Genomic DNA, 21,384 nt, shown 5'->3' on the forward strand with positions numbered 1-21,384 from the left:
AGTCAAAAACTCAGCAGGAAACTCACTGGTCACATCAGAAGCTTCAGCTTTTCCATCATGCTCAGGCACCATCTCTGACATGTTCAGCAGCTCAGTTTCTACAGGATTTGAGGGCACTTTTCCCCTCAGCTCTTCTACTGCTGCTAGGATTTTCTCACTGCTATCCAGAGTAGTGGACAAGAAAACTGGAACTGGCACCTATGCAGACAGGGAGGAAAAGATAATTAGAAAAAAAAACCCCTTCTGCAACAAAGCATCTACAGCAGCCAACACAGAAACAAACTCTATACCCCTCTTCTAAAAGACACAGTTAATACAGATTATAAACACATCACCTCAGTGTGGTCTAACAAAAAAATGTTGACAGGTTAAAAAAAAATCAATATAAATAATTGAGAACAGAAGGGAAAGCAGGAAAGGATACAGAGAAAAATTGAATATTATAAAATATACTGGGTTAAAGTAAGAACAGAAAGGACTTTGGAGGTTCAAACCTGTCTGACCATAAATTCAGATTAACATTTTGGGCAAATCAGCATCCTTTTTTAGTGGCTTCCTTGTGAAACATGGAATTCTAGGAATTCAAGGGGTTTTGTCCACTATTTGGATGAGATTTGGTACGTAAGTGAAATTTGTAACCACTTAAGAGTTACTTTCTTTTGCTGGCACAAGGTTGTGTTTTTTCAGTTCCTCCTGTTTATCCCACTCTTCCATCCCTCCCCCAAGACAATCCTTTCAGTTTCCTTGTTACCAGCGTGAATCTTGCTATTTAATATTTATTTAACAAACTCAAAAATACCACTCAGAATTGTTCCGAAAAAGATCATCAGCAGGAGGTAGACAGGTCCTAAAGAACAATCAGGACACCAAGTGCCAGTGTCAGATTTCTAATACTTTTTCAATAAATAGCGCTGCAGCATCCTGCAGTGGTTTAGATGGACCAGAATGAGAACAGCCAACAATACAAAGTGGTCCCTCACACACAGGTGAATGGATGCCAATTTGAAAGTGAAGCTGAAGTGTTACTTACAGGAACAGGAACTGTTGTAGGAACAGGAACATTCTGACTATACATGTTCATAGGCACAGGAACATAGACAGGTACAGGAATAGGCACTGGGATATACTCTTTTTTCCAATCATCTTCTATTAAAAGAAAAAAGAAAAAGGCAAACACTGCCAGGTATTTAAATATATTTTACACCTGCAGTTTAGGGAAAAAAAAAAATCAGAGTATTTGCAGTACGTTCCAAGACAGACTGAAAAAATCTGCAGTGAAGAAATGAGTAGCTCCAGTACAGCTCAAGAGTTACCTGTCTGACAAGATTTTGTCTGCATATGAGGTTTACAGTACGTGGCTTTCGTCATCGTCAAAGGCTTGCAAAGAACTGCCTTGTTCTTCATTTCTCTGTTAGGTGTTGGAGAAGGTGGTGGTGCTGAGCCCTACAGACAGGCAAATAAAAGATTGTGTGCTGTTGCACCACGCTGATTTCAACACAAAGTTCTTGATTTAATGTATCAGTTGATACTTTTCCTCTATGAGATACTGAACAGGGAGCTCACAACAGCACAACATAACAGCACCATTATTCTTTAATTGCAAGCTACTGTATGTTTCTAGTAAGGAGCTGCCAGTGCCAGGAATTTAACATAGCTGTATTTTGCTCAGTCAGGGCTAGCACTTTGATTTTTTTTTTTTTTTAATTTAAGATACTATTTTTTTACCTTCCTTTTTAAATGCAAGTGCAACTTAAGCTGGTTTCTAACTTTAAAAGTAATTTTAGCTGTAAAGAGAATTCACTCTAAGTAGCATAACAGACTGCTAGCTCAAGGTCCAACTGTCTTGAACTGTGCTATCATCCAAAGATTGCATTTAAAAAAACAATGTAATTCTAAATAAAATACCTCTGAACATTTTAATTCCTAAAGCACGAACTTCGAGCCCCCCCTGCTGGCTCTACAACAGTCACAACAAATACTTCGGAACAACATAATGCTCAAACGGCCACCTTACAGTCAACTGGTTAAAACCCTCTTGCCCCAGACATGTTTTTGTCCCCTAACACCTGTTTCAGAACCTGAATGAAGAAACTTTTATTTAGTCATATGTATTAGTAGCCCCACATATTGTTTTAAATATGGAAAGTCAAGTCATAAGAACAGCAGACCTTCACCTTCTAAAACATACTAAAAAAACTTGTATCACACATAGCTTTTGTATGATCTTTGTAAGTTTTTGGACTGAATTAGCACCATTAACCATAAAATACTGATGTTTTTAGCATGACAGTTTAGCTCATCTGATGTCTCCAGTTATGTAAGCAATCTTATTTCCTGTGGTTTTCATTAATTTGTTTTATAATGACATCAAAATACTTTAAATCCAAGATTTAATCCAAATACATTTTGTAATGTAAAAGGGTGAGTCAATTTTTTCATGAAAAACCAGACAGTTCTGAGTTCCATCAAAATCAAAACAAAACTAAGTTTTTTTTAAAAAATCCGCTAAGCTAATGAAAAAAACAATAATTTTGACAAGCTGAAGAAAACTGAAACTCAGAATGAAGGCTGCTGCTCCACTGATGAACCCCACCCTCCCAGACTGTGATCCTGCAAAGGGTTACACTTCCCTACTGTCACCTGCAGCCAAGTCAATCAGACCTTAAGCACTAATTATTCTGCTCTTGGGAATTATAATTTAAGATCTGAAGCTTTATTTTCAGCCTGTCAAAGCTGAAATACAACCACAATATCCTAATTGACCAGTGAAATGTTCTTCCCTTTCTACACTCCATATATACACCTGATCAGTCTAAATATGTGAATAAGATACACATAGTTTGTGGATTAACTTCTAAGCAATACTTTCATGCACTATAGATGTAAAATACACAGTAGATGATTTGGTTTCCCAGAAGACACTGGAAAGACAAAGTATGAGCATTTAAATATTTAATTTCAACTACTGACTAAATAACTCTGAAAGTTTATCTTAGTATCATTCAAAGATACTATTTTTTTTTGTTTTTAATAGCAACCATTAAAGCCACCAGGATCTCACATTTTAAATATATCTAATTATATTTTCTATATATTAAATATATGTACTTACTGTTATTTTTGTTCTGGGGGTTTGACAGCCCTGATCTAAAAATATAAGAAAACATTTTTAGACATGTTTTTCCCTTTTTCAGAATCAAAGCAAATTTCAGTAAGCAACTCTGCAACATCTATCACCAAGATAACATTAAATTGACAGCACTGATTAGTACTGTATCGCAGATGAGAACGGCACACAAGACTTCCCATTCACAGGCACCTCACCACTCCAGCACTGAACCTTACCTAAAGGCAAAAACTAAATCAGTGCTCCACTTGGACGTGAATATAACCTCTTTCAAAAAAAGTAAATACCAAAACATTCAAATATAGAAAAGGCTATACAAAAAAGTTGTGTTGCTGTAATTACATTAATTAAAAATTGATTTATTTGAACTTTGGCTGACTTGCCATTTAAACCATGTAAACATGCATCCAGTCTCCATCACCACATTTACACAGTACCTATAGCCAACAGAAAAAAAAATATTAAAAAAACAAACCAAACCAAAAAAGCAGCGTATTCCTCTTCTCCATTTTCATTCCACTTTGATTTAGTTTGCATTTATTTCCTTTTAACTCCTTTTTTTTTTTTTTTTTCATTCCTAGTGCATTTATCAGCTCCCTGTGACCAAAGCACATTTCGAAAGAAGTGTTTCCACAGAGCAAGTAGTAACAAACCGGAGCACAATGAAAGAGGAAAATGTGTTCTGTCCCTATGATGATACAACGCTAAAATTATGCTTAACCTACAAAGAAGATTTTTTAAAATTTTTTTTTTAAGTGATTACAAAACACTTTGATTACCTGACAATGTTTCAGGTCTCAGGTCATATAATAAAGAGCTAACATAAAAAATACCAAGCAGCTCCATGATGCCTCTGATGATAAATAGGATAATCTCTAATACATTTTACTACAACAAACAAATGACATATAGCTTTGAAGTTAAAGGAAACATTTTGTTTACCATTTAGGAGCCATAAAGCAGCACATACCGTAGTGTAAGTTCTCAGGTCCTTTTTGGGTTGCCAGATTTGGTTCGTTTTGTTGACAGTAGAAACGAAGCAAACAGTGCTGATCGCAGAAGTGTTTCATTTCACCACGCCACTGCACTTTCTCTTTGAGAGTTCCTTGAGACTTACAACAGTCACATCGTGCAGCCTTAATGAAAGGAAGATTTTGACATTTTTAAATGAACCTTGGGAAAAAAATTATTTCTACATTTTAAAAGGTTATGGTTTTAAGAGTACTGAAAAACATTACTGCTATATAGTTGTCTCGCTCCTGCAGGCTCTACGATAGCTACCCCACCTGTTAATCTGTATATACAGACATATACATATATGTATATACATATCTAGCATTTAATTTTCAACTGTTTGCTGGGGCTTAACTCCCAGAATGATTCTGCTTTGTTTCACTAAGCCTTTAAATATTGCTTACTTCTAGATAGTCAGCAAAAAATTAATTTCATGCATCAATTTTAATGATTTCCACTGTAGCATTCTGCAAAACAACAGTAGAAAGTGACTGAGACTCCTTAATGACTCTCTTGAACTGAGAACAAGTAGAGTCTGTTTCCCCTCCTCCCTCCCAAGTTTTGGGGTTTAAGACACAAACAGAACCACTTCTCTAGGTATCAGAGACCCTTAGTATCTTTTATATTTTCTTTATTTTAGTAGTTTGACAACAATTTTAGATTCCAATTATTTGGTTCAAAAAAGCTTCTCTATGATTTATAAACAACAATAGGTCTTAAAGTAAAGATGTTTCCACAAAATCTAGTTAGCATGTAACTTGAAACTCAAACCTTTTGTTTTTTAATGTTTAGCTAGGGATTCAGAAAAGTAATGTATCTTTCACCACCCTACATAATTTCATGAGGCATAGCTAAGACAGACACTGTTTTTTTTCCTCCAGATTCCACAGAATTTAATCAGCCATGCTACAAATTATCATCAATTGCAGCGGTAGCCACAATTTCAGATGCTCAAATAAGCACTACTGATCGCCCTGATATTGCTTGCAACCTGCATACTGAAGTAGTCCCTAAAAAAATTAAAGCTTCATAGATGCTCAGGAATCCAAAATAAGTCAACCTAATAACAGCCAGGAGAGGAAGAGGGACGTTATGATAATACGCAACATAAAACATTAAACATAAAACCATACACAACATTGCAGTTATGCACAAGGCTCTGACAGCTCGGGGAAAAAAAAAAAGTCCAACTATAGTTCTCGTGACTCCAAAAAGAGTACAAACAGGCCAATTAGTTCAAATTTACAAAGTAACTAAATGTTGAGTTTCTTCTCTGTACTTTCACAACCCGGCACCATCCTCTGGCAACAGCTCCCAGTTACAATTTTCAAATATATAAGATGATGTATGGAGAGACTCGAGTCTAACAGTATAACCCTCTTTAAACTAGGAGCAATAAAGTTGTGGCTTCAGGATCCCCTCACACTAAGCATCGGATGCCCTTGTGTACCAGCAGGGTACACAAGGTCAGCACTGCATCACTCCCATCCTTCCTCAATTTCTGTTAGATTTGTCACTTTGACCTTCTGCTGATGCTGATCCACAGTTCATTTTGCAGCAGATGTTCTCAGTGGGACAAAAGAGCAAGTAAGACGCATTCTTGGGAATGGGGAAGAAGATGAAGTATGGAGCATTGCCAAAATAGCCTAGATTCATCAGCTCAGGAAAACTGTGAATTCACACTTTTAAGGCAAATGTATCTTTCCAAAGCCATCAAAAGGACGAAATACCAGCAAAAAAACCAAACCAAAACAACGCCCCCCCCAAAAAAAAAACCCCCACAAATCACCGAACAGCACAATTCCTTCTAATTTTAAATCTCAAGCCCACCCAAGAATGACAGCTTACCCACATACAGAAAAGCCCACCTATTCTGACCTGCTGCACTTTGCTCAACTATTAAAGCACCACTTCCTGCTCAATGTTTTATCTCCTTCAAAGAAAGAAAAAGGTGACAAATCTTGTTAAATGCAGCACCTCCAGCCTTCTTGCAACTGTTTCTGTCTTTCCCAGTTCTCCTCTTTTGCTTATGCCTTTGAATAAGAGTATCATTGTCTTTCCTGGGCAGCTAATAAAGCATGTAGGTAATAAAGCACGTAGGTGAAAAAAAAAAAAAAAAAAAAAAAAAAAAAAAAAAAAAAAAGAAAAAAATCTGTCTTGCTTCCACACAGCAATTACAATTCCTTAGCAAGCCCAAGATTCTTTTATAAAAGATGCTTCACTTCTCATCCCTACATTTGCTAGGCTGTAATTCTAGTGTTTCCATAATCTTGCTTGCAGTTAATACTATACATTGTCCCATGCACTACAGCTCCTACTTGTTCTCCCCACTTCCCTGACCATGAAATTAACTGAAAGCAAAAGTGTGATCTTCTGCCACTTCCTTCCTTCCCTCCCCTACCCATTCCTTTTCATTCAGGATGGAAGCACTATATGTTAAATATCTTCAAAATACCTGCCTTCAAAACTTACCTCTCTGCTTTCAAAAAGTCCATCTATAATCTCTGTATTCCAACTGCACATAACACTTTTGAGACTCACAACTGCTTTTTGGTCCAATTACCTTCCCAGAAACAACTTCAACATGTTCAAATCAGCATAGTAAATAAATCACTTTCTTAAAACCAAATTTAGGACAAACATTCACATTTTCACATAAAAACACAGAATCATAGAATAGTCAGGGTTGGAAAAGACCTTAAGATCATCTAGTTCCAACCCCCCTGCCATGGGCAAGGACACCTCACACCAAACCATGTCACCCAAGGCCTCATCCAACCTGGCCTCGAACACCACCAGGGACGGAGCATTCACAACCTCCCTGGGCAACCCATTCCAGTGCCTCACCACCCTCTCAGTAAAGAATTTCTTCCTTAGATCCAATCTAAACTTCCCCTGTTTAAGTTTTAACCCGTTACCCCTTGTCCTGTCACTACAGTCCCTAATGAATAGTCCATTCCCAGCATCCTTTTAGGCCCCCTTCAGATACTGGAAGGCTGCTATGAGGTCTCCATGCAGCCTTCTCTTCTCCAGGCTGAAGAGCCCCAACTTTCTCAGCCTGTCTTCATACGGGAGGTGCTCCAGTCCCCTGATCATCCTCGTGGCCCTCCTCTGGACTTGTTCCAACAGTTCCATGTCCTTTTTATGTTGAGGACACCAGAACTGCACACAATACTCCAAGTGATGTCTCACGAGAGCAGAGTAGAGGAGCAGGATCACCTCCTTCGACCTGCTGGTCATTCTCCTTTTGATGCAGCCCAGGATATGGTTGGCTTTCTGGGCTGCGAGTGCACACTGAAGCTGGCTCATGTTCATTTTCTCATTGACCAATACCCCCAAGTCCTTCTCTGCAGGGCTGCTCTGAATCTCTTCTCTGCCCAACCTGTAGCTGTGCCTGGGATTGCTCTGACCCAGGTGTAGGACCTTGCACTTGGCATGGTTAAACTTCATGAGGTTGGCATCAGCCCACCTCACAAGTGTGTCGAGGTCCCTCTGGATGGCATCCCTTCCCTCCAGTGTATCAACCGAACCGCACAGCTTGGTGCCATCGGCAAACTTGCTGAGGGCACACTCAATCCCACTGTCCATGTCACCGACAAAGATGTTGAACAAGACTGGTCCCAACACTGATCCCTGAGGGACACCACTCGTTACTGGTCTCCAGCCGGACATCGAGCCATTGACCACAACTCTTTGTGTGCGGCCATCCAGCCAGTTCTTTATCTACCGAGTGGTCCCCCCATCAAATTGATGTCTCTCCAATTTAGAGACAAGGATGTCATGTGGGACAGTGTTGAATGCTTTGCACAAGTCCAGGTAGATGACGTCAACTGCTCTGCCCCTGTCCATCAGTTTCGTAGCCCCATCACAGAAGGCCACCAAATTGGTCAGGCAGGATTTCCCCTTAGTGAAGCCATGCTGGCTGTCACCAACCACCTCCTTGTTTTTCATGTGCCTTAGCATGCCTTCCAGGAGAATCTGCTCCAAGAGTTTGCCAGGCACAGAGATGAGACTGACTGGTCTGTAATTCCCCGGGTCATCCATTTTCCCCTTCTTGAAAATGGGGGTTATATTTCCCTTTTTCCAGTCATCGGGAACTTCACGTGACTGCCATGATTTTTCAAATACGATGGCCAGTGGCTTAGCAACTTCATTTGCCAGCTCCTTCAGGACCCACGGATGGATTTCATCAGGTCCCATGGATTTGTGGACGTTCAGGTCCTTGAGATGGCCTCGAACCAGATCCTCTCCTACAGTGGGCCTTAGGGTCTTCGTTCTCACAGTCCCTGCCTCTAACACTTGGGTGGTGCAGTCAGAGCCTTTGCCAGTGAAGACCGAGGCAAAGAAGTCATTAAGAACCTCAGCCTTCTCCAGATCCTGGGTAGCGAGTTCTCCCGATATCTTCTGGAGAGGGCCCACATTGTACTTAGTCTGTCTTTTATTCACTAAGTACCTATAGAATCCCTTCCTGTTATCTTTCACATCCCTAGCCAAGTTTAATTCTAACTGGGCTGTAGCTTTCCCGACCTGGTCCCTAGCTTCCTGGACAACATCCCTGTATTCTTCCCAGGCTGCCTGTCCTTGCTTCCACCTTCTATAAGCCTCTTTTTTCCTTCAAAGTTTCCTGAGCAGCTCCTTATCCATCCAAGGAGGTCTCCTGGCCCTCTTGCTGCACTTCCTTCTTGTTTGGATGCAACACTCCTGATCCTTCAATATCAACCAACAGTCTTGGGCCCCCTGCCCTCTAGGGCTCTATCCCATGGAACCTTACCAAGCAGGTTCCTGAAGAGGCCAAAGTCTGCTCTCTTGAAGTCCAGGGCAGTGAGCTTGCTGCACACTCTTCTCACCATCCTGAGAATCTCGAACTTGACCATCTCGTGGTCGCTGCAACCAAAGCTGCTCTGGAGCATCACATTTCCAACCAGCCCTTCCCTGTTGGTGAGCACGAGGTCAAGCATGGCACCTCTCCTTGTCGGCTCCTCTATTACTTGCAGGAGGAAGTTGTCTTCCACACAACCAAGGAATCTCCTGGATTGCTTGTGCTGGGCTGTACCATCTCTCCAACAGGTATCAGGGTGGCTGAAGTCCCACATGAGGACAAGGGCCTGCAAGCGTGAGGCTGTTACTATCTGTCTGTAGAGTGCTTATACATCTGTAGAGCGTTTATACAGAGCGCTAAACATGGAGGGGTTTATTTACATTTTTAATTCTCCAATGGCCTGCTCCTAGACATTCTCCGCTGCATTGGACTGCTGTTAATTCGACATTATCTTACCTGTCTATTCTGAGTTCAATCCACAATAAATACGAAGCAAGAGATACTTCCAGAGAGTGAGTGATTTTAAGACAAAGACAATCAACTGTTCTGAAACAGCACCTACTTGAAATTGAGATGCCTAACTATACAATAGCAAAATTTGGACAAGACAAATTCAACAAGGTTGTCTTGCTGCCTTTACCATTTAGATAAATGCTGGGTCCATTGTTTCGAATTTTAGTGCTGTTGACAATCACTGCTATCTAATCTCACCAGCCACAATTATTTTTCTATGCCTATGCCTGTAATTCCCCACCTCCTACTTAGCCTGTGCAGAAGACACATCACCGTATACACTCAGTCCAATCACTACTCCACTGCAGCCTTGAATAACCTGAAAGTTCACTTCAGCTGCAGTATTTTCAGCAAAGTTTCACAATGTATATTTCAAGAAACATATTTGTGTGCTGCTCTCAGAACTGCATACTCATTTTTCAAAGTCCTTTCAATGCTCTAGTATAAGTAACATCAAACGATTGAAACTGCCAAACATCAGGCTACTAAAATATTTATACTGAATATTCCTAAACATTTTCCAGATTAACATCCAAACCATGGCATGCAACTGAAGTTTACAGGAAGAGCTCTAACAACGTAGCGACCTAACCTCAAGACACCAAAAATTTAAGCTTGCCTTAGAGGTGCATGGACACCATAGAGTAGAAACTTCCTCAAACTTGGCCCCAACTGATAACTGTAGCTGTCACCCAACAGGTGATTAGGACTGAACTATTCCTTTTACATTCTAATCTCTCATATTAATTTTGGAAAACACTTCTACAGTAAGTCTGATGTGCTTCTGAAACTTCTAGTTAACAGTCTGTTGTGCTTCTACCACTCCTACCTTCTTCCGGCTTTTTGAGAAGAGAATTTTGGCATTCAGGGAGGTTCTCCCATAATAATTATTTTTAAAAGTTAAGATGTTTTCCAGATACTACTACGTGAGAAAGATGTGCCCATAAAAAAAGTAGACAAAGAAGATGGAAACAAACACTTGTTTAAGGAACACAATGATTGTGTTAAAACATTACTAGGTTATTACTACTTTTTTCTCTTTATGTATACATTCACTGAAACTCCGAAGTACCAATGGACATTGCATAAATGAGACAAAGCTCAAACACATGTGACTATGCTTTTTAAGATGCTAACAGACAAAACAGCAAATGAAGTACAAATTCAGGAAGGGGTCTATATCTATTCTGTCTTCCTATACTTTAATCATTATCTATCTATGCCTAGGTAAGAACATCAGCTAACACTGCACTTGCAAATCAAAGGTAACTGGAGTGACTTTTATAAAACAGGGAGAAGTTATCAGCAAGAATGTAAAGAAAAAAAACCATAAGCAAAACACACCATTTCCTAAAGCCTATTACACGTCTTCCCCATGTAATAAATCCCAAACTTTTATAACCAGAACTGAATTAGACAAAGGCGTTAAGAAGTATTTGAAAAGAAAAAAGTACAATCAACAATTCAACATCATGTAACATTATTTCCACTACCAAAAGTAAAAATACCTAACACTATCATCAAATGTATCAAAAGTCACTAGTTACCAGCAAGACTTTTTAGATTAAATTGCCTTTTCATGGCATTATGTCTAACTTTCCTGTGCCACAGCATCAACAGTATTTAAGCAAACTTAATGGGCCAAGTAAGTAAGGATAACCTGAAGCCAGGGTTTTCAAGTGATTCTCAAACTTGAATGAGAGCACAAGCTTCTCTAGAAGTTTATGTTAATGAAACTAGTTTGGTATGCACATCCCCAGACTACAAACTTTGCTGAATCATCAAGCATTCTAAAGCATATCAAAACTTAACAAAGTTCTCCATCAGAAGGCACTTTATGCAGGGATAAATTTCACCGTGTATCCCAAATTTTAAGGTATATAGATTAAATATTATAGCATGAAGTTAACATTTTAGTAAGTTTAAGAACACTGCAGCAGAGCTTCACCACCCTATTTTCACAGGAGACAGAAGAAACACATTCTGGTCTTCAGTAGTTTCCTCTCTGCAGTGCCTAACAGGACCCTACATACATTATTCAGAATAAAAGCTTCATAATGTCTGGCTGTAACATTTCTGGAACAAGCCATTCCAAAGTATCAGATATGTCTTCAGATTCAGTTCTTTTATGGTAGGTAGATCATCTCGAATTACAGGACGTATCAAGCCCTCTAATATTTCAAGCTTTTTACTGCCTTCCAGGCTATGTACAGAGTTTTGGTAAGATGATTAATTTTGTACTGTTTTTTTTGCAATTGCATCCACAAATATAGTTCTTGTGTTGATACTATCAATGTAGCTTTCCAGATGTTCACATCAAAGATCAAGTATTTGATCCATGGTACTAATCACAGGTTAAATCCAGTTCAATTTCACCTTTATTTCTTTTAAAACATGAAAACAAAAAACCTCTTAACATGAACTCTTTACTGGTTGTGCTTCACAAGGTAGTTAAGCTCCCAGAGATATAGAAACAGATGCCATCTGTTTCACTAAAACCTTTATTATAAATCCATTTGGTCTTGGTTTTTCCTTTGGCATCCTTTCCACTGGAAAATAATGATCAAAGCCTCTGCAGTTCAAACTGTGAGAAGGGAAAAGGCAAAAAAGGAGGCAAAAGCAGGAACAAGAAAAACTGTACTAATCTAGTTTATCGTCAGTCAATTCAAGGTATCATCCAGCTGCTATTAACAATGCTTTCAACATTCTGAATACACATTTAAGAAGTTTTGACAAGAAAAAAAAATTGTATCGAGGGGGGAAAAAATGTAATTGTGAAGTAACAAATATACACAGTAGTTTCTTGGTTTTCTGTAACTCAAGACTTCCTTGCCAAATGAATTAATGAAATCAGGTGATAGAAAGGCTGCTCTTAAGATCTAAGAAAACCCAAATGATAAAATTAATACATTTGCTTATTACATAGCAAATGGTTTGCTGACGTAAGCCGTATTTGCTGCACAGTCCTTGAGATATCCTCACATGTGCAGTGTTGTTGTTTTTAAACTGTGGAGCTCTCATCAAAAATTCTGAGTTACTTGCCTTGTAGTACCAGTCCTGAAATTTTTTACAGCACTCTTCACTGCAGAAATCTCTCACTACACCATCAAGTTCCTTAGTTGCTCCCTTTTTGCACAGCTGTGAGCAGTAATTACAAGTAACACATCTCAGTCCTAACCGTCTTGCAAAGTCTTGTTTATATAGCAGCTTGCAGCCTGGAAACAGATTTTAAACATTAGGAACAAAGTAATTTTTACAGAGAAATATCACAGTTAAGAGTTAAATACTGAAAATTAAATGAATGCAATACCTAACAACTGGGGCTTCAGAAAAATTCAGGTTGCATAATAGACTATATTTCAAGACATTTTTACCTGAATCCCTTTCCTGCACAACTCTACAGTGTCATGTGATGTCTGCATCTTTTTCAAAACACTACACTTGAATCTGTGTTTATCAAATCCCTGAGTAAACAGTCAGAAAAAAACCCCCACATAGTTTTCATACAGACCCATGCAAAACCATTGACTTGGAATTATATGGCTCAGTTACAAATCCTTAGAATGCTAGATATCCAGACAATGACAAGCAGAAATTTTAAGCTAGACAACAATATCCACTAAAACAATACCTAACTTCAAGGATCAACTTACTTTGATTTCATTCATATTTATACAACAAACCACTTAAGACAGCTCATTAATTTTTAAGAACACTAGTACAAACAAGATGACCTAAGAACTGAGGAGCTTCTTAAAAAACTATAAAACAAGCAACAATCAGTACTGAGAATAATCATGCAATGATAGGAATTTACGTATGAAATTTGTGTAGATTTGTATGCAATGAATGTTTCATTTTTTCATTCCACATCAGTTCTTGGTGGATTGTTTTGTATTTGCTATGCAGTAGTAATTTCAAGGTTGCCATAATGACGGCTATATTCTTCAACAATATGATGCTCCCTCAAGCGAATCAGAAAAGACATTCAAGGTATTAAATACATTAAAAGATCAATACTGTAGCTATTAGGCTATTTTGAGAATATAAATTTATTTCAAACTACCTCAAATGTAGTGTCTATTCAGGTGATGCCTAAATCATGTACCGTGTATCTCTGTTACTGTGCTATTTTTACAGAAGAGACCGGTATGAAAAGATGAAGTAATTGTCTATATTAAACACTGAAGGGCCAAGATAACATCTATACAGACCTTTAATCTGAGATACTGCATCTGTTTTTATGATCTCCCAAATATCACAGTATCACCAAAGACCAGAAGTCAAGTCTGCCAAGTGTCCACTCTGCTATGGCACATAGCCTAACACATGCAGACTTCTGTACTTCTCATTAAGTTATGAAACTCAATATGTAACAAACATGCTGTGTATAAAAATACTGTAATTATAATGGATTCAGTAATTTCAGTTAAGTGACGTGTGCTGTTGTCTATTAGGGTAGAATTTCATATGTGTGAAACTGATACATTTTAAAAATCACTAAAAGCACAAGAATGCAAGTGGAAGCTACAGCAGACAGCATCTTCCAAAAACAAAAGGTTATTGAGAAATTTTAACTTACAATACTACAAGCTTTGCTAACAAATTATATTTGCTAGCAATGTCAAAGCAAGACAATTATTGAATAAAGTACAAATAAGACTGTATGTAATAACTGTTAAAGCTTTTTTTTAGTTATATATCTGATTCTTTAACAATAAAGAAAATTACCAACACACAGAACAGGCAGTGCAGATGAAAAGTGCCAAATCAAGCAATCATCCTTACAGTGCAACTAATTCAAATGTTAAGTACACTGCTCTGAAGGAAACAGTAATTCTGAAAACAACAGTGTGTACAAACTACTAGTTAAAAGAACCCATTAAAGCACTGAAAATTTCTTGCCAGTATTTTTTCCTGCTGGCTGTATCTCTTATTATTTATGGAGCATCAGACTCTTCCCACATCTTCACAACTCCAGAGACAGCTCAGCACCACAAAGTATCCTCCTCTTCAGCTGTGCCTTAGAAGAGCCGTTCAATGCTGCACTAACCTTTCAAGACTATAGACTCATAGAAGCACTCTACTACCCTTCAGGTAAGCTATGTGCACCTGGCTAAATAGCCTACAAAAAGGAATGGACAAAGCTCACATTCTTCTTGGCTGCTAAACTATAAGGAGTAAAATTGAAGAAGATACTGCTGTTATGTTCAAAAAAAAGTTATCAGGTAAGAAATTTTCCATGCTAAAGTCAAACATCTCCCACATCTGTGACTCATGGAAAATAATGAGAAGTGAACATTAAGGAGAAACAAAGTCCAAACTTCAAGCCCTGAAGACTAAATGCCTGAAAAACATGGGGGTTTTATAGATCACTGACTGCAGGGCTTCTTACTGAAGGAGGCTTCTACGGAAGATAGAAAATCCATCTTTATAAAACTTCAGATGCTGATATAAGACTGTTACAACTGTGAAGACTTCTAAAATGGACGTACAGTCTTTTCTTTCTGCAACATCATGAACAAAACTCTTCAGATTTGTCTGACTTTTTTTTATGTTTTTGTAATAGGTAACTTAACCCACGGAACCAGGGAGCATTTTGGTTGCTTCAAGATTCTCTCAGTTCAGACAAAGAGAAAACAAAATGCCCTTCATTTGACAGCATTATTTTAATTAGGTCCTGGGTACTTTGTGCATACCTAGGATATAACTTTTCATCGCAATTCTATGGTTTTGATTTGAGTAGTAAGCTTTTAAGTATGGAAAAATATGTTCACCTTTAGCAAAACATTCTGAGCTCAAACAGCTCAGTCTTCACAGTGTAAATCCTGCATCAGCAGACCAGCAGTATCCATGCTGGCTCTGTAGATACGACCAAGAAGTGGGCTTTGACTGACTACACTGTGGCAGAGTAATACAAAAAGAACACTGGTTGACTGATCTTTCCAGTATCAACACTAAAATATTGAGGGTTTGGTCAGCCTAACTCCTCTGTGAACTTGAAGTTCATGAGTATAAGCACTGGCCTAATACAAACAGCTGACAGCCCAAACATTCAGAACAATTTCTGCTATAACACAAGATACACAAGTTACAGTGTGACCAGGTGGACATGCCTAGTGCTTTAAAGCGACTCTTAGAGAGAAAATAGCTCTTAATTTCAAAACAAAATTGTAGCCTGATTCAGGCTACTAAAGAAATTAATTATATTCTTTAGCAAAATTCTAACAGAAGACCATCCTGCAAGTCAACTATCTCAGAGAGGCCACTAGGAGCACTTTTAGACGATGTATTTCCAACTCAAAATTGGAACCAGGCAAAAATGAATCAATATTGCTATTAGAATTCTGGCTTCCAAGTAAACCCAACACAAAATCTATCCTTTCCAACAGCCCTGAAATTTGGTTCCCCACATAAACTGTAGAGAGAGAATAAGGATTTGAACACATGCAACAGAGGCTTACTGACAGGACAACACACAAACAGCTTCTCCAAACCTTTACTTCAGGCATGTTCAAGGTCAAGAGAGCTTCCTTTCTTTAGGCAGACCCATGAATTGCCAGGTTCGGTTCTCCAGGGCTACCCATGGTCAGAAACATACTTCACCTGATTGCCTGCAGACTCAGTGCATGCAACCTACTAAGAACCTGATCCTATTCTACCAGTAGTACCTACCTGAATTACATGAAATCCCATGCATTCACACATCAAGCAGCTGTAAAAAAGGAATGCTGAACTAGAAACGCTTCTTTAGTCCTCAACACCAGTCTCTTTTTACTGCAGAGAATAACATCTTTTATAGAAAATAACTGTTCCATCCTAAAAGCGATTAGTTTTTTACCCCTGAAATGCTGTACTTACTAAACTATCTTTCTCTTCCTTCAAACTACATACACGACTTGCTGTTCTCTCATCTTATAATAACTTCAACTGTTAACAGCTTCATCTAGAGAAGAACAACGGGATTGTTATATGACAAGCCTGTAGCATCACAAGCTAGGTCTTGAAAATTTCTCAAGATATGCTGCATCCACATCTTTCTCCTGCCTCCCTCTGTATTGATTCAAACACAGTAGCTACCTTCTCCATACACACATTCCTAACATCCTCTGCCTTGACAATAAACATCACTATCTGTAGGAAAACAGATGCAATGCATCCAATTTTGGGTCCTGCTTGGACTACCATTAAAACAGACCCCTTCCTCTGTGTGTAACAGAGAAGCTGTATCTCCCACTTCCTTCCTTGTCTTCTTCTTAAGAACCTTTTATTATTTTATTATACAATCATAGAATCATAGAATAGTTAGGGTTGGAAAGGACCTTAAGATCATCTAGTTCCAACCCCCCTGCCATGGGCAGGGACACCTCACACTAAACCATGTCACCCAAGGCTCTGTCCAACCTGGCCTTGAACACCACCAGGGATGGCGCATTCACAGCCTCCCTGGGCAACCCATTCCAGGGCCTCACCACCCTCTCAGTAAAGAATTTCTTCCTTATATCCAATCTAAACTTCCCCTGTGTAAGTTTGAACCCGTTACCCCTTGTTCTATTACTACAGTCCCTAATGAATAGTCCATCCCCAGCATCCCTATAGGCCTCCTTCAGATACTGGAAGGCTGCTATGAGGTCTCCACGCAGCAACTCAGTCTACCCTAATGTTTTCTGATATTAGATACTAGCTCCTTCCTTTCTCCTCCCTCTTACTCCCATCCAGTCACTAGATTTTTGCTTATTCTTAAATCTTTTCAAGTTGATTATTCTTTCAGGTTCCTAAGAAGCATCTTTATAAGCAGTCTTCTTGTGCTTATAAGCTCAGCACCTTAAATTGCCATCATTCCTTATCTGCAAGAGTCAACGTTATCTTCCCTTGGAGAACTGTCTCAAAAACCTTTAAAAGACACAACAAGGGAATTAACACTGAAGAATGACAATCTAACAAGGACCATTTAAGTTGAACAATGCATAGGATTTCACTTGATATTCTTTACCATGTTAGAAATTAGTTCTCCATGGACAAAAAAAATCTAAAGATTCAGCACAACATCTACTCAAAATCTAAATGAAGTTACTTTAACAGTATCAATATTCTCCCTTCAAGACAGAGGGAAGATAAATACGTAATATCTTCCTCAGCATAGTTTTATCTTTTGATTTTTTCAACTACAAGACCACCACCGGAAGTATAAAAAACCAGGATAACAAATTAAAATTTTCAAGTCATTCCACAAGACGTGCACCCAACAAACACTAATTAACAACTACATCTACACGATCAGACTCTTCCACAAGTGGAATACCACAAGAACCAACCCTCCAGCTCTTCCATGTGGGTTTGTCTGGAAGGCACAGACCTGTGCTTTCCTTCAGCACAGCCAAGAGCCTTCACTTGGTTCTTCTTCAGCATGGGAGCCTGTTAAGTATTATATAAGGGACTTTTCTGATTTGAGTATGCTGTGCTTTTTTACCTTAACTCATTGTTATCAGCAGAAAAGTATCTTTGAGCTTTTACAGTAAAAAAAAAATTGTTTGGAATAGTCATTTGCAGCTCAAAGATTTAACACCAGACTACTAAATAATACAACATGGACTGAACAACTACACCGTGCTAGTGTAACAAAAACTGCCATGGCTCAAATGGATGTCAGGGATGTCCCACTGTAACTTTTGCCCACAGCAGTCAAAGGAGATTATATTCTTTCTAAGGCACCTCAAAATCCCTCCAAAGTTGTCTTCCACTTTTCTACTAACCTGATTTGTGGGAAAGGAATACTTTGCTTCAGTAACAACATGACTCTTGCAATTGTGAAAGGGCATTTTAATGGATCATACATTTTACACTGTTTAAGACATATTTTGCTTGTCATTTGTCCCTTTTTGCCAGGATATTCCCACTCAGCACCAAATAAACCTTCAAAAAAAAAAAGAGACACAAGGAAGCTGGTATTTCAGGTTATGTCAGTGGGACACTGCCAAAGGAAGTGGCCAGAAGCAAAACCAAACTACCTGACATAGTAGGCTAAAGCTGAATAGGCCCCACAGCAAGCACAAATTATTTTAATATGGTAGGCTACTACCAGAGCTGCAGAGAGAGAGATGATTATTGTGAAACATAAACCAAGAGCTTGTAACATAAGATTTTTTTTATGCAACACACTTAACTGTGATGTGATACAAACATATACATGTAAATATATCTCTTTTCTCCCCTCCTCTAACTATATTCTATACTACATTTCAATCCTTGATAGTTTTGAGGTCCTCTTACACAGCAGCACACAGTTAGGAAGTTGTAATTATGCCTCAGAATTTTTCATTAAAATGGGTGCTTCTGTACTGTCTTCAAAAATTTGTTAGCTAGCCCTAATTCTGTACATTTTTTTTTAAATGTGTATCAGTGTCTCAAAGTAGAGAGCTGATAATGCAAACTATAAAAAAAGCTGTGTTTAAACAGTTTCTGTAGCGCTCATGTTTAATAATAACAAAGCAAACATCAGCAATGAAGAGATTTAAGCAGGCCTGATGGCAACCCCCGTTTGCCCAGGGAATACAGCTCAGGGCACAGGGCCAGTATATCAATTTCTCCACTTACTAGAGAAGCCCATAAACAATAACTAAGTCTTAGCAACACTTCCTATGACACATCAGTTTTCAAATCAGTTTGTTAATGTTTTTAATAACAATAGTAATTGCTATAAATTTTAGGTAGTATCTTAACTGGTTGTGAGACATTCACATGTAAGCACTTGTATAAAATTTAACGCCTATGTTTAGGCTATTTCCAATACCTGTAATATCTTCATATACTAATTTCTGAAAATCAACTAAACATTTAATAGTATACTGTACTAAAAAATTCACTGTGCAGCAGTGGTTGGAAAAACACCACTCTGAAGTCTATAATGCTTTAACTAAATATACATCTTTTCTAGACATGCTCAGTTCTGAAATCACTTGATTTCCGAAATTTTTTTCCACTTAATCCCTTTTGAAATACTTGTAGACGTGATATCTCTACATAGATGAAACATCAGAGTTGTCTACATTAAGTTTAATTTGCAGAATCTGTAATTCCCTGAAACATATTAGCATACTGTTGAGATGACAGTACAGTTGCCAGTTCCATAGCTGCTTTTTATCTGTATTATCTATTTGAAAGGAACTCCCAAGCATCAAATAACTGAGTCAACTCCACAGCTTACGGACCTTCTCCTGCCAAGAAGCAAACTAATGGATATGAATCAATGTTATTAAAATTCATGTTATAAAATTATTACAAAGCCTATGCTATTTAAATCATAACGGTTCCACTGAAAAGATGAACTGAATGCAAAATACATCTACAAGTGAGGGAAAAAAAAGTTATGGTGATACTTATCAGTTCCATTGCTGGGTTGCCAAAGACTGATTCATTCTATTACACACTCAGAAGGGATATATATTGAAAAACCCCAAAACTCAGTAACTTCAAGATTTCCTCAAGATTAAAAACTTGCACAGTCTATCCTAAATTGTTACTCATGCAACTATGCATACATAAAAATCTCCAAGCAACTTCATCTTCCTGCTTTAGCATATACAATATACAACATATTTAATTTAGATACTGGTATTTTGGAATGAGGCATTCTTGTGGCAAAGCACCAGGACAGCTTAATTTCCAAAGCCTCAGCACTGGGGGAGGAGATTAATCTCTTTCAACTAGACTGTTCAGGTTGTTCATCCTCCATGTAGCATCCAAGTTTTGGACAGAAACAGAAAAAGCACACTGTACTCCATGAAAGAATTAATAACCATCTTTAGCACAAATGATAGGTTGGTCTAATTATACCTTATTGCACTGGGAAGATTCAGCTGGCCATTGCATTTATTTTTTAATAAAGAAAAGCATATAAAGAAACAGAGTTGGAATGAAACTACACAAAAATACTGATCCCAGAGACTTTAATGTGGGTGCCAGGGTTTGTGTGTACATTTATACATATGTGCATGTGTAAGAAAAAAAACAACTCAGGTATGAATAATGTGAGCAGAGGAGTGACATCTTCAGTACTCCAGCTAGGCAATTGTAAGCAGTCTAAAGATATTTGTGGCTGATCTTATACATACTTTCCTATCAGTTTGCTTGAAGATGAATAAATAAGCACTCGCAGAAATTCCAACACCTGTTTAACTTCTGCTGATTTTCTCTAGAAGCCTTCTCTTATAAACATAAACCTGAAATTTTCCAGTATTTTCCCTTGAGAGTTCAGTTTCTTCCAAAAACACCAGTAACTTTTGTGATTGAGTGCCTGAGGTTACTCCTTCTCAAACTGTAATACACTTGTCTTCTGAAGACTAATTGCATGCTTAACAAAATAATCTATGTTGATGAAGTTTCCTGAATACGTTACAATACCAGAACCACTATGGCCTCCACATCCAGCAAGTTTATTTGGTACATCTACTAGTTTTTCTACTTTACAGTTGGACATATTTCTGGAAATGTTATGATACAAGTTAAAATTAGTGGTGCCTGGATGCCTTGAAAAGGGAGAAATTTATCACCTCTGATGATGGAATTTTTTGTTGACCTCCACTCAATCCATCCAAAGACCTAGCCCTCTCCTCACCACATCAGATCTGAACAATGTTAGCTCTTGAATTCTACTATTTCTGCAGCAATCAATGATAAATTGTTGGTTTTCCTTTAAAATACAGGGTGTAGGTTGTTTCTGCAGAGCTTCTGTCCAGGTCAGCAGTTTATTTTCACTGGGTAACACAGACAGCTATTTTCATATGCACCACAAAGCAGACCTAAGCTACAGCTAGCAGATGTGTACCATATTTATTCAAGTTACATTCTACTTAATGGTGGTTTTGACTACCTCCTCTCTCTTGATTTACTTCAGATCATCACAGTAAGTCAA

General features: G+C 38.2%; 1 protein-coding gene across 12 annotated transcripts in view; it reads right to left on the reverse strand.

Moving 5' to 3' along the window:
* The window catches only part of ZMYM2 (zinc finger MYM-type containing 2), a 94,345-nt gene that overhangs the window by 16,278 nt on the left and 56,683 nt on the right, over positions 1–21,384 (reverse strand). For all 12 annotated transcript variants that reach the window (XR_013956415.1, XM_080613017.1, XM_080613018.1 and 9 more), the window contains 6 exons: positions 12,516–12,688; positions 4,098–4,263; positions 3,113–3,147; positions 1,314–1,443; positions 1,031–1,146; positions 27–198 (listed from right to left, as the gene is read on the reverse strand). Coding sequence is in view for 11 of the 12 variants with exons in the window: in XM_080613017.1 (XP_080469143.1) it covers positions 27–198; positions 1,031–1,146; positions 1,314–1,443; positions 3,113–3,147; positions 4,098–4,263; positions 12,516–12,688 (792 nt within the window). In the remaining variant the exon portion in view is untranslated. The remainder of the gene's footprint in view (positions 1–26; positions 199–1,030; positions 1,147–1,313; positions 1,444–3,112; positions 3,148–4,097; positions 4,264–12,515; positions 12,689–21,384) is intronic.

The sequence above is a fragment of the Psittacula echo genome, assembly GCF_963264785.1.
Source record: "Psittacula echo genome assembly, chromosome: 3".
Classification (NCBI taxonomy): Eukaryota; Metazoa; Chordata; class Aves; order Psittaciformes; family Psittacidae; genus Psittacula; species Psittacula echo.